The sequence below is a fragment of the Fundulus heteroclitus genome, chromosome 16 (genome assembly GCF_011125445.2).
Source record: "Fundulus heteroclitus isolate FHET01 chromosome 16, MU-UCD_Fhet_4.1, whole genome shotgun sequence".
NCBI classification, from domain to species: domain Eukaryota; kingdom Metazoa; phylum Chordata; class Actinopteri; order Cyprinodontiformes; family Fundulidae; genus Fundulus; species Fundulus heteroclitus.
Genome location: NC_046376.1, coordinates 13,936,016 through 13,950,466, shown reverse-complemented (window position 1 = coordinate 13,950,466; position 14,451 = coordinate 13,936,016). Strand labels below are relative to the sequence as shown.

Here is a 14,451-nt window from a genome sequence, read left to right as displayed (position 1 = left end):
ATAATAAGAACATTTTAAAGTTAAATTGGAGTTATTTTGATAGAAACAATCCAGTGAACGACTTTTACTTGAATGCGCCAGAGAAAATCGCACCCCTCTCAACGCCGCACATAAGTGTGATCACAGGTCGGCGGTTGTAAAGACTCTGCTGGCATTTGGAGCTTAGATGTGAAGGATTATTACACTGGACTGCTCTGTTGTCCATCACTGATGTGCTAATGTACTGCAAAAAACGTATCTAAAAACAAGTAAAATGTTCTTAAAATTAGTGTTTTTTGTCCCAGATTTGAGCAGGAAATAATATTATCTGCCAATGGAATGTAGTATTTTGTCCCCTAAAATAAGATAATTAGACATCCTGTCACTTGAAATAAGATGATGGAGATGAGGTTGATCCTATTTTAAGTGCAAACGTCTTATGTCCATTGGCAGATCATCTTATTTACCTGCTCACATCAAGGACAGATTCACTCATTTAAGAAAATGTTTACTATTTTTAGTTCTGTTTTTGCAATGAAAGTGCTTGCTTTATCTTTTACAGTATGGTTTTAAAGTTACCACTCTGTGGAAAGTAGTTGTTGAAACTTTTTGATATTAGTTTAATTTGTCATCAAGCCGTATTTGTATTTTTTTCATGACATTTACCTTGGTGAAGTGTCAAAGCGTCATCCTTCCTGATATTCATGCTCGTCAGCCGGAGTCCAGAGAGTACCAGCTGCTTGTGTTAGCTTCGTGTCGGAGGCGCTGGGGCTCGGTTGTGTGGAGAGAAAAACAAATCTCCTGACTCAGCAGTGAGCTTGAATGTCACTAACACCATGTGTCAGTTCGGCGGCGGCGGTGTTGTCACAGCTTGGATCCGGTGGCGGCAGTACGTCTGAGTCACACACAAAGGGTTTCTCATCGACGGAAGTGAGTGGCGATCACAAGTGAAAGCCTTAACCTCTAATAATTCTAATCCTCTTTTGGTTCACATTGTGCTTGGAGCAGAATCCAGGTTTAGTTTTGTAACGCAGCAGTAATGTTGTTTTTTACAGGGCTTTGGGCAGTAGGAGAAATTCTACCTGCGTCTTTTACTGGGCTTGTGCTCCGTGTTGGTTATAGTGCTTTCAAAGAGTTAATTTAAAGTTGTACGAGCGTGTGTGTCTCTTGGAAGATTTCTCAGCGTTTACCATTGCCTCATATAATTATGCTCTGCAAGTCGCAGCAAGTCAGAAGGACTTACGGAAAACAAACAAACAGACGACAACGAAGGGGCCAGTCTCTGTGCTTTAATAAAACTAAAAACAGAACCTGACCTGGTGGTAATCAGGGGGACACATAAAGTGAAATTGAAAAACACTCTTTCTGAACCGGATCTATGTGCTTTTTATTTTTCCTTTGTCACTTGTTTTGCATTTACCTCCCTCTCCCTCTCATGTTTCGTTAATTTAGTGGCACAAAGTTCCTACACCCTCTTTGTTGCAGCATGTTGTTGCTAAACATTTACGAGCGATTAAAGTCCATCAATGCTGCAGCTCAGCCGTTGCATGAAATCCATCTGTGGAGTGGAGTTTATTCCACGGTGTTGTGGTGGTGTTTGGTTTTGCTACACATATAAAGCAATTTAACCAGATGAGCGCCTCACCTTCTCAACTGACTTATTGGTTTTAGTTAAAACAATGTAACTCTTTTTAAAGGCCAACAGTTGACAGTTATTGGACTGAATATGCTTTGCTAATCTTGCATTTCTTTCTGCTCTTTTCCCCCCTTGTGGACTCTCAGAGATCCTGCAGTACTACCCTGAGGTGCAGTCCGGAGCAAACCAACCCTTTCCAGCAGGTTTGTTGCAGATTAATTTTACAAATATAAACTAATCTGAAGTCATTTGTGAGTTTACAGCCCAGATCTAAGGGATCTAAAGCATAACATGTGGTCTTTTGGTGCCTCAAAGCAAGCAGCTTTCCTTTATAGCCACGCTATTCTTTCCTCTCCTCGGGGAGTTGAACCGATGCTAGCAGCGTGTGTCCACGCTAATGGCCTCGGGTTTGGTGCAAACTGCATTTATTAAACATTTATTTGTTTGCACACAAGTACAATCTGTATGAAGATCTTTAGCAAACCCTAATTCATTTGTATAATTTTCTCGTGTAATGTTGACTTTTCTTTTCAGATCCAAAAGGAGAATGAGTGTAGTACCTCCATATAATTAACTATCATGACCATTAATGATCCCCCATTTTGCAAATTAGCATTTACAAAAAAAAAAAAGACAGAACAGTTTCAATGGGTGTAACACGGTAGCTAATTTTAAAGTTAACCTTTCCTTAGTCTGCATTGTTCTTTCTGTTTTGTGCGTTGCTTGTGCGGCTCAGCTCGCCATCTTTGTCCCATAATTGTTGTTGGCCTGTTTGCTTTGCCGCTTGAATCAGATGCGGTCTGACGGCGAAGTCAGCTTTGCAACCGGAGGAATGTGAAACTTTTTCCAGTTTTTAGAGCAATGTTGACACTGCCAAAGGAACCAGACCCACCAGTCAAGACAAAACTGAAAAAACGATGAATTGTCAAAAAAAAAAAAAACTCTGCAGCAATTTCTTATGAATTTGTTTTTGTCATGCGCTTGAGATTTTTTTTTGAGGTTTCTTCCACTTCTCTTTCTTGATTTACTCAGTTTCCTTTCCAGAACAAATGTACTCAGTAATAAATTAAAAACATTTTGGCCAAACGCCACTTTGGAATTTAGTAGATAAACCCGGATTTTATGTCCTTAAACCATTATCTTCATTATGTCTCCGACGTAGCTTAAGATTTCTAAATAAATTAAAAAGTTTACATGCACTGTTAAAAAAGATACACAAACTTTTTTGTATATGACACTAAGTCAGATCAAACTTTTACCTGGTTTGGGTCACCAAAATTAGCTCAAATCATCAGTTCACTTGCCAGAATGATGAGTAAGAGTTTTTAAAATTCATTTCCATGCAATATGATTACTGTGCATTTTAACTTCTTTGGAAATTCTGATGAGTTAGTTACATTTGATTTTTCTCTCTCTCTCTCTATCTCCATCTATCTATAAAAAAAAGTATCAAAAAATTTTGTCATGTTGACGTATAATTCAGAAGAAAAAAATACTTTACGGGAATGACAGCATCATGTTGTGGGGGTGGCAATTCCCAAAATGCATTGCATCCTGAGGAAAGAACACTGAGGCAATACTGAAACATCTTCAGACATCAGCAAGAAAAATAAAGCCTTGGTGAAGGAGGATTTGTGGGTTAAGGGCGGTAGTAAAATGTTATTTATCCAACTGCAAATTGACGGGCACTCAGTGGCACACGTATGACAAAATGATTGGAAAACTGAATCAAAGGTAAATACTTCCATAAAGATTATCACACCCTTTACTGTTATCTTCTCTGTTTTGCTAATAGGGAAGTGACACTTTTAAACTATATATTGTTCTAAAACATAGACTGAACTGTCCCTTATCGTTTTGCTCTTACTAAGTTAGAATACTGTCATATTTTTTACCTCTAACCACAAATAGCCATGAAACTTGAAAACATTTGCCGCAGTGCTGATAAGGGTAAAGAGTTTTTGTTTTTCTATTATCGTTATAATTTTAGTATCATAACAACCATGATCCTGATTGACCTACAACAGAAAATATTTAGTTAAACAGTGAGCTTAAAAAAAAGTTGGATTAATAGCCCTTTATCCATAGCAGGGACTTTCAACCATTACCCAGGATTTTAAAAATCTTCTGAACACACACAAATTATCCAGGAAAGAATTATAATAAAACAGATATTTAAAGCCCAGGATTTGGAAAAGGGGCTTTTCTGTACAGCACTTGTAAACTTATGGTTTCAACTGTATATTCTTTTTGTTTTAGACAAACCACACTTCATCTGTTTAATTAAGACTCATATTTCAACAACAAAAAAATTATTTTAATTTAACCCACTTTTGTAAATGCAAATGGTCAGGTGGAAGGATTAGAGTAAAAAAGTGTTTAAAAAGGTTTAAAGGTTTAAATGAAAATAATCAACACCTTTTCAGAAAGATGGGAGAAACATTCCTAAATATAACTTTTTTTTAAATTGCAAGAAGCCTGGTTTCTTTTGAAGAAAAATATGAAAGAAGGCGGTGTGGCTAAAAACGTTGCCATGTTTCTGTAGAATATATATCACTGTTGGACTTGTTTGCCTAAATGCTCCACCTACATTTTATATTTCCCAGCCGCATCAATAAGTCAAAACCTTTTGAGTGCTCCTGATGTCAAGAACATCTATTGTTGGTATCGGCGCGTGTTCATATAGAGTATAGCTGCCTTTGAGCTCGTATGTACAAAATGTGTTCTATAACCAAAATGGAAATAGTCGCTGAAGGTTTCCTGTGAGAATTTCAAAGAGGGTAAAACTTTTAACTGCTCTGTGTAGCTACTCGCTGTATTCATCCTTTTTCTTTTTCTTTTTTTTTTTCCAGAAGCTGTCTGGGAGCCATAAAGCATTAGTAGAGATGCAGGACGACGTGTCTGAGCTGCTGCGTTCTGCCGCTAGAGAATATAAACAGACAAAGGTATGAGAGGCGGGAACTGCTTGTGGCGACAGAATATCTTAACGAATGGGACCCAGGCCGAGGGAGCTGCACCTGTCTAACAGCAGAGATCAGCTGACAGGCCACCTGGGACCTGCATTATGTCCATTTAGCTGCATTAGTGCTTTCACTGGCCCCTGTCCACACAACATTGGCATTGTCCATCACTGGTTTTTACGCCGTGTCGATGGAGACACAAATGAGCGCTGACATTGGGAACAGAGGGAGGCATGTCCCCCGCACAGAGAAATACGCTGAGCTCGTTCAAACTATTTTATCAGGCATTAGAGATAAGGCTAAACTGTTGACTGTAGGAAAAAAATGGAGGCAGTCTATTAAAATGATCATAAATTAAAATCTGCTTTTCTGTTCTTGCTGCTGTATATTTATGAAAGGCTGCTCCCTGATGAATGTGCTTTGAATGGATAATCGTAGAAGTGAATCATTTCCATTTTAGAATCGCTGCCTTTCTGCCCCCGTTCCTCAGCGTTTGAGCTTTTGGCGAGCGGTTTGTTATCTTGTCACGATTTCCCTGACTGCTTCTCCTTTTTGTTAGTCTCTCAGCTGCACGGCGGTGATGTTCTCCTTCCCGTTTTTTTTTTTTGTTTTTTTTTCCCAGGGAAGCTTGGAGGAGATTCAGGGGATCCTGAACACCACAGAGATCAGCCTTCATCAGCTCACAGCGCTGGTGGACTGCCGCAGCCTGCACATGGTGAGCGGAGAGGAGGAGGCGACAAACCCGAGACGCCGTGGCGACTCCCAGATCTGGAAACTGATTCTTTCAGGCAGTTTTTGCAGCAGCTAACTTGTTTTAAAGGCAACCCCATCTTTGAAGCCCGCGGAGCTTGCAGAGTTGTCAGTGTAGATAAAAGTTGACGTCCTGTATTTAATTACATGTCCCTTTGATGCTGTGTTATGAATTTGGCAGTTCCTTTTTTTTTGTAACGGTGGGTTGCTCCCCAGCGGGTTCATTATTCACACGTTCTGCGGTTAAAACCTTTTTTTTTAAAACGTTCCTCCTCTGTTCACGTCTCGCTTTGAACGTAGGCTGAATTTGTCTTGCAGGACTACGTTCAGGGCATGACGGGTATGTGCTATGATGGACTCGAAGGCCTCATCTACCTCTTGCTCTTCTCCTTCGTGACCGCTCTCATGTTCAGCTCGATCGTCTGCAGCGTGCCTCACACCTGGCGCGGCAAGCGGTACGACATCCACCGACCTTCACAAACGCAACTGGGCAAAAGCTCTCGTGCCAAGTTTATATGCAGAATGGCAAATGGAAGGATAAATAATTCAAAAGAAAACCCTATTAATCATTTATGGTAAAAAAAAAAAAATCATCTTTTTAGGTTTTTTTTTTCTTTTTTCTTTTACTGTACACCAAAATGATCTGAGAGCAAAACTCCATCAAGCCAAGAAGGCTCCAGCTGCTCTCACAGATGGACTACCCCACCTAATTGAGCCATGTTGGCCAAAATCTCTCGCAGCCCCTGATCTAGGATCACATCATTCGGATTTCTTTCCCCCACTAGCAGCAGGATAATGATGGCAGAGTTGCTACTTGGAAAGTAGTTTTAGCTTCCCTGCGTAATTAACTGATCGCTCCTTATCATTGGGGGGGAAGCATGTTCATCAGCTTTATCTCAGCTGGTGTCACAAAGCAAAAGCTTAGATTTTAACCGGTCTGTTGTATCCATTGTTCCCCGCTAAGCCTGCAGCAGAACAGTCGTAATGAAGAATGCCAGCTAATTATTTCCCTCCTCCCCCTTTTTTCTGGAATTACTGTACAGAGTTATGGCCAGGATTTATGCTTTACAAGCAAGAAGAGATATTTTCAGGCTTTTCAGCCATAATAATAATTATGCTGCTTGGAATCCATTGTCAACATGTGTGTAGGAGGAAATTCACAGGAAAGTATACTGAGTGAGACTATATGATGTCATAAACGAGGTATGGTGGAAATCATGCAGTGGTGGGCATGGACTCTAGAGGGAGACATGCACCATTTAGTTGTTTTGCTTAAAGTTTGGGTGCTTAATCAGTTCTAAATCACCATGCCGTGGTCTGCAGAAGAAATCAGTTTCCCTTTTTTTTTTTTTTTTTTCTTCTTCAAGAAAAATTTTGGAGGCATTTTTATTTTTGGTTGAAACAGAATAAATGGCATTAATCTATTTTTCCATTATATCCAGGTTGATACAGTTCTACATTTGTTTGGAATAAAAACTAGTTTTAGTTGTTGTTGTTTTTAACCTCCTAAAAGGATCAAAACTGCATCCTAGAAAAAAAAAGGGAAAAAAAAAAAGCTGACTGCTTTGTGAGTTTATGATCCGTGGTGGAGGTAGATCAGAGGCGCCGCCTGGTGGTCGTTTTAAAACTCTGTGATTTGCAGGAGCGACGAAGACAGTGAAGATGAGTCTCTGAGCCCCGGCGAAAGGCAGAACCCCGACAGCTTGTACCGGGTCCATATGCCCAGCCTGTACAGCTGTGGCAGCAGCTATGGGAGCGAGACCTCCATTCCCGCCACAGCCCACACTGTCAGCAACGCACCTGTCACAGAGTACATGTAAGAAACCCCCTTTATGAAAATCTGTTTACTCCACAGGACGAGACTATGTGAAAGCAGAAGTGGCCGAATAGTGCCATGTTCTCAATTCTACTCCATAAGGGAAATTTCTTTTCTTTTTTTTTTAACTTCTCTTTTTGTCAAGAAGAGGTTTATCTGACCCCAGAGAGCAGCTTAGTTCTCCCAAAGTCAGCAGATGCAGCTGTTTCTCTCCAGCTGTGATGGTTGTGAAACTCAAAGCCCTCTGAGGCTCCGGGCTAATGAAACTGGGGGAGGGGATTCATCCATTTCTAGCTTTGTGTAAACCTTGTTGTTTTAATGTGTGTACTTTTTAGATACTATCAGCTAGTATATGGTGGCTTTCAAAAGTCTACACACCCAACGTTTTGTGCTGTAAAAAATGAGTTTATTTGATTATATTACACGTTTGTGTCTCCACATTTGATGTAACATATGTCCTGTGAAGAAAAGCAGCAGTAACCTTGTTGTATCAGTGGGAACATTGTTGAACACACTGATCTTGTTGTACAAAGGTATCAGTCAGGAGAAGCGCACAAGAAAAACAATTCACATGTTTTATACACAACATGAAACGGTCGAGTCAGCCATCGGAAATGAGAGAAAATGTGCTTTAACGTGCTTTTCCGTTAATGATCAGATTGAAAATTTCCTTCATACAACTGAAATCATCTATATTCTCTATACTTCTGAACTTGAGATGCGGAGTCGTTTCTAACAACAACAAAAAAAGACATCCCAGCCTGGCTAAAATCTCCCACACCTTGATGGGAGAATGTATTGTGGGCTAACGAAGCCCGGTTGGAAGTTTTGGACCAAGTTGTAAAATGTATTTTTGATTAAAAACAAAAAAAGCGCCTCCCACCACCGAAAGAAGACGACGGCAACAGCAGAAGATGGCGGTGGCAGCATCGTGCTGTGGGGTATCTTCAGAGAAAACTCCGGTTTTGGTCAAAGCAGCTCCAAGTGCTGCTCAGTTTTGGCTCAAAACCTTCAGCCATCTTCATGAAATAGGATTTTAATTATCAGAACCACGCTGAGCCCAAACATTCATCCAAGTCAAGATATGGGTTGCTGACACAACAAAACATCCATTTGTGTGCCTTCATTAATGAGTGGATTATTGTACCTCTTTTTATTTATTTTTCCTTCTAACAGCAATCTTTGATTTCATGTCACATAGTTGCTGTCAGGCAAAACCTTGTATCTCCATTTTTTTAGTCATTTTTGTTTTCTTGTAAAAATCAGTTCCTTTGATCCCACTTTCACATTCAATCGGGGTTTCACTAATAGATATATAAAAGAGCAAGGAACTTTGACCGAACGGCATGAATTAGCGTTTAAAGGCAGGTTAGGTTTGTAGTTTTTATATCCAGAAAACCCACATTTTTGGCTTCTAACTGCAGTGATATGTAGGAAACATCACAAAAAACTGGCATTTTAAAAGGGATGTTTATACGTTTTAAAGCCACTGTATAAATGAGTTTTTTTTTTTTTTGTGTGTGTATTTGATGTCTGTGTGTTTTATTACACAGGGCTCAGAACGCCAACTTCCAGAACTCTCGCTGTGAAAACACGCCACTGATCGGACGCGAGTCCCCTCCTCCCTCTGTAAGAGTTTTTTCCTAATGATTTGAAAATGTCAGTGTTTATACAATGTAAAGCTACCAGCAGACTGTTGCGTATCATTATTTTTTTCCAATGTCTTCATATGTCATAACAGCTAAGTGCTAAAGCTAAAAGCAGGTGTGATTTGTATTTTGCCCATCCGCCCCTTTTTTTTTTTTGATCGCCTCCATCGCTCAAACACACGTGCCATGCTGTTTGTCTGATTGAGCTTCATCAAACAAACATCTGAGGCCTGAGGATCCATTCCTGAGTTCAGGATTGTTTCGGCTCCCTCCAAGTAAAGATTTTTTTTTTTTTAAAAAGCCTTTGGGTTGATATTAACAGCCGACCTCAGTCATTTCTCCCCGACACGCCCTGGCCCCCCCCCGATCCTCCACTAGAAATCCTGCTCTCCCTCGTGTCTGTCTGCTTGGACCTCGACACTGCTTTTTGTGCATCTTCTCTGTACTCTCTTCTTGTCGTTCTTTCTCTGCGAACCCATCCAGTTGTATTTGACTGCCGCGGACAGTAACAGCGGTCACTGCTGGCAGTTAAAGCCCTCGGAGAGTTCGAGATCATTTTGGTAACTTCATCTGCGTTACTAACAGGTACAAAACATGCCCGCCTCCACGCACCCGCTGGCCTGTTCTCCCTCTCTATCACCTCCCAAAGTCCCGGCTTTGCTGACTCCTTTTAAAGCTCCTAGTGGGGGGGGGACCTAGGGAACCCCCCTTCCCCCCATGTTCTGCACCCTCTCTGTCCTACCTGATGTCTAATCTGATGTTTGTATCCTGTCTCCCTGGGCTGCATGTTTTCCTACCCCCCCTCAACCAACAGGAACATGTGAGGCTGTAACTCTTCCCTCAGTCTTTGTGGCAAACGAATCAGTGGATTATGTGCATCTAGTGAGAAATCCCCGAAAGCTGCTTTTTATGGCTCGTATTTTCTTGATTTTTAGTTTGAACTACTTCAACCTGGGGCCAAATATGCTATAATTCAATAAAAGTGTCTATATCTGGAAAGAAGTTTATATTTAATTTATTTATAACATACATAGTTAAAAAAAATTGTGGAAATTAGTAATTTGCTTATGTTAAAGAATTTTAGTGTTTATTTTATATTTTGAGTATAAAAAAACATTAAATAATTTCTGCTGACTCATCAAATATACCTTCATATTCCATTATCACACTGATTCCTATGAAGTGATGTTTAAAATACAGCACTGAAATAATTTTACTTTTTACAGATAAAGAATTCAAATTTCTAATTCTTGGTTTCCACATTATATATGTTCGATATCTATAATTGTTACATTAAAAACCTACAGATGCATATACATGTATTCATTAACTTATTGTATTCATTACCAATTTTGTCCATTGTTATCTAAGTGTAGCACTTTTGGTCAATAATGTTAATGAGACTTTACAAAGTTAGATTTATTTTAAAGGCATTTTAAAGTAAGAAAAGGGCCCGAATTTTAATATCATCAAACTTTATTAATCTAAAATCAGATTTCTGTTTTAATCATCTTCAGTTTAAAGCATAAGGGGGAATGTAATTCAGCGATAACTTTTATGTTTATATGTCTGACTTTTGGCCAAACGTTGAACAATTAGCACCCATCCTCTTCTGTGTGGCTGTCAATGTGTTTAGAGATGAAATTAATCATTTTCTATGAAATCATCAACAAGGATAATAAAAATGTTTTATTCAGGAAACATAAAAAAGTCACCAAGTGATGTGCAGTGAAAGGAAGAGGTGCCAAAAGTTGAGACCTTTTCTACGTCCACTGAAGGACGTAGATTTATTAAGATTTCACACCAATGTCTCTTCAGATGTGATACAAGGTCATAAAGCAAGTAGAACTTAAATTCAATTCAATTCAATTCAATTTTATTTATATAGCGCCAAATCATGAAACATGTCATCTCAAGGCACTTTACAAAGTCAAGTTCAACCATATTATACAGATTGGGTCAGATTATACAGATTGGTCAAAAATGTCCTATATAAGGAAACCAGTTGATTGCATCAAAGTCCCGACAAGCAGCATTCACTCCTGGGGAACCGTAGAGCCACAGGGAGAGTCGTCTGCATTGTACATGGCTTTGCTGCAATCCCTCATACAAACTATAGAGTTGCAGGAATTGTTTTGGACCCATTTAAACAAGCTCAAATATCTGTTTAAACATCAATGCGTCATAAACATTTACAGTGTTAATTTATTTTAGTTTTGACATTTTCTTGGCAGAACGATTAAGAAAAAAAACTATTCACCAAGTTGTTATTAATAAAAGTTTTCCCTGAAAACAAGAAGTTTTGGATGTTTTTAGGTTGTTCTGATGACTTTTAAAGGTGTTAATGGAATAAGATGCACTTTAACCTAAATGCATCCAAGATGGCCGTCTCCACAGGAGTGAAATGCAGCCCTGTCATGCTCGTTTTCCTCGCGTCCAAACATGCATGGATCCATTCCTGCTCTATATAAATGTCTGGCTCTGTTGGTTTGCACACAGCAGGATGAAGGGCCATTTAAACCACAGCAGGGTTACATTACACCGTTTGTTTTACTCTGCGTTTGTCTCCTGTAGATTCTCATGTCCCTGTAGACGGTAGCACTCGTCTGAAAGATGATCGCTGTAGGATTTTCTTCAATCTTCTTGTAGTGTTTTGTTGATCATCTGTCATTTTTTTTTAATGGTTCTTTACTGTTAGTTTTGAATTTAGGGGAATGGGTGTATTTCTGTAATCGATCAGAGCTTCAAAAATGTATATATCAGTTTGTAAAAGTAGTGTCTTTGATTGCTGTTGGATAAGAATGAGAAAATCCTACATTCATGTCTTGTTTACCAGACTGTAAAAAGTGAAATTCTAACCTATTTTCCTCCTTTTTCTTTACAGTACACCTCCAGCATGCGAGCAAAGTACCTGGCTAACAGTCGACCCGATCCCAACAACCCTCCAGCACGTTAAAACGTCTCCGATCTCCACCATTCTGCAGCGCTGCACATCTCAGAAGCTTCCCCTCTGTCCAGGCCCTCCTCAAGCATAGGGTCCCGTTTCTTCTGCTTCTCGCTTCTTCTCCCTGTGTCACTTTATTTCAACCAAATGTGCTTCTTTACCTGCTTGGCTGAAGCAGAACCAGAGGACATGCATTAGATGGCAAACTGTGGGTCAGAAATGCAGATAGAACTAATCCCAACTTCCACATTCCCTTGTTTAGCAGCGCACGGGGTCATTAAAGGCTGGTTCACACGGCAGGATTTTAAAATTGTCGGCCGATTTTAAAGCCTGAGAGTAAGATAAAAGAGCGGGGCTCTACTTTTGCTGCAGTATTTTTTTTTTCTCAGGGTTTCCCTCACCTTGCTTTCTGATTGGCTACACGTCACAGTCAACAGGCTGCATGCACGTTTGTCCTCGGGGGACACCGCACACGCTAGGATATCGGGGCAAGACAAGCCAACATGTCGAAAGTCGGAGCCGTCCCGACGTTCTACAGAGCAGAATAGATCACTCTTAACACGCCAACACACGGCAGGATATTCTCTTACGATTATTTTAAGACACGCCGATAGAAGGCGGAGACACGGCATGAATGGGGCTAAAAATGCTGCCGTGTGAACCGGCCTTAAGGGTGCTGGGACTGGACTCCTGAGCTGATGCAATGAAGCTGGAACGGTTTTAAACAAGAAGTCAGGTACTCTGGATGAAACGCCTACCCCCGTAGATAGGAGCTTTCACGGTTACCGCTTAGATGTACCTGTTTCATTGATTAGATTACCTTTTAGCTTGGTAGGCCTCTACTGTTTCAGGAGCCTGAATCGTACTGTACTTGTGAACTTCCACCACACGCTAACACACTTGGCTTATAGTGGCATTCTTGTCTTAGATCTGTCGTCTGGGACCAGTTTTCCTGTGGTATTGCATGTCCGACCACAGTCATTTAGTTTTATTTTTTTCTTAAGACGCCATTATTTCACTTGGCTTTTTAAAAAAAAAAAATAATGCAGTGAGCCACACTTCCACAGTTGCTGTTCACCTGTGACGTCCTGGCACATGTTTTTATTTGGTTGAATGAAACTGAAAAGTTGGAACTTTTTTTTTTTTTTTTCTTTCCAGCAGACGACTGTGAAAAAGACGAGTGTTTGGTCGCTTCAAAGGTTTGCCGATAAGCTGCAGTGCCCGCCATCTTAGACGCGTGTAATGCTCTCTTTGGTTCTTTATTCGAAGAGCTTCAAACTGTTTTCACGCCACAAAAGCAGCAGTGATCGCCCCAGTGGGAGTTTTGACTTGATTAAAAAAAAAAATGGCGTTTTCTCAAGGGATTTTTCTGGAGAAGTGTAATGCATTTGCAATGCAGTGCCTCGAATGTGTTTTAGCATTTATATAACACTCAGAGAGGGTAGCGGCTGCTGTGAAAGGATTGTGACAACTTCTGTTTTCTGTGTAAAAGGAAAAAAAAAACGTAAAGGGTTAAATTCTGTGTCGCAGCATGACGAACCTTCACGTGTGAAGGGAGATGTTTGTGCTTCCGCTGCCTCTGCTTGCTTCTTAAGATGTGATCCGTGGAAGAAGTGATGTTGAGACCGTGCCAATAAGTTCAGCACAAATCTGTTCGTATCTCAGTAACCTTTTCAGATGTCTTTAATTCAACCAACAGCTCCTGGGTGGCTGTGAAACAAGAACATGAGCCTCTTTTTAAAAAAAAAAAAAATGCTTTCTTTGATAATTCACTGATGCAGTCTTTTTTTTTTGTTTTGTTTTTTTAGATAGGAGTTTTGATCTTTTTGTAATGTACAGATAAAGATAATTACCAAACATTTCCAACTCTTAAATCATTATTTTTTTCCTTTCTTTAAAAGGCCTGTGATTCATTTTAAAGCATTTTTTTGTTATTTTACTCTAGAAACATAAATTCATGTAAATATTAATAGATTTGTTTCTCTTTCTTTTGTGTAATAAAAAAAAAATCACTGTAGATCTGTTTTTTTTATACATCATTTTGTAATGTGTACGTGTAAAGGCTGTGGTCACGTTGAAGCTTGAATGGTGTGTTTTGAAATTAAAGGAACTTTTAACTGAAGTGAAGAGGCAGTCGGGGTCATTAATGTGATAAAAATCGTGACACAGAACAAACACTAGGTAGCAGCAAAACCTCAACGCTCAGATACTAATGTTCAACAAATGAGCCTTTCTTGTCTTTCCCAAGTTTTAAAAAAAAGTTAATTGCAGTAACGTGTTTTTTTTTATGAAAATGCATTTTTTTTCTATTATATCTATATATTATTATTTTTTTTTCTATTATATCTGAACACTGACCATATAGATATATTTTAGGGTTGTGTGAAGGTATTTTTTCTTTTTTCCCCCGCTTATTCCCTTTAAACAAAGATACCTTTCACAACTACCAAACATTTTTACATCGTTATGACCCAACTGCAGCCTCATGTCCTGATTATTTTGCTTCTGATTCAACTTCAAAGGTTTTTCCTGCAGCTTTTTGGGGCTTCCACACATGAATCACTAATATTTCAGGTCAAATTTTGCCACCAACAGCAGTTGTGGCCTAAAAAGTTAAATTCCCTGACAAAAAGTTTACTTAAAATTAAAAACTGTTGTTTGTCCAGTTTCCACAATAATTATTTTTAATAGGAAATGATAATGTCATAGGAACAGCC

At 39.4% G+C, this 14,451-nt stretch overlaps 1 protein-coding gene across 1 annotated transcript in view; it reads left to right on the top strand.

Moving 5' to 3' along the window:
- The window catches only part of LOC118566317 (protein tweety homolog 3-like), a 17,664-nt gene extending 3,808 nt beyond the window's left edge, over positions 1-13,856 (top strand). The window contains 8 exon segments of the mRNA XM_036148021.1: positions 1,762-1,778; positions 1,780-1,818; positions 4,468-4,560; positions 5,198-5,290; positions 5,644-5,780; positions 6,968-7,141; positions 8,695-8,770; positions 11,675-13,856. Coding sequence (XP_036003914.1) covers positions 1,762-1,778; positions 1,780-1,818; positions 4,468-4,560; positions 5,198-5,290; positions 5,644-5,780; positions 6,968-7,141; positions 8,695-8,770; positions 11,675-11,746 — 701 coding nt within the window. The 3' untranslated portion in view covers positions 11,747-13,856.
- The last annotated feature ends 595 nt before the right edge of the window (positions 13,857-14,451 follow it).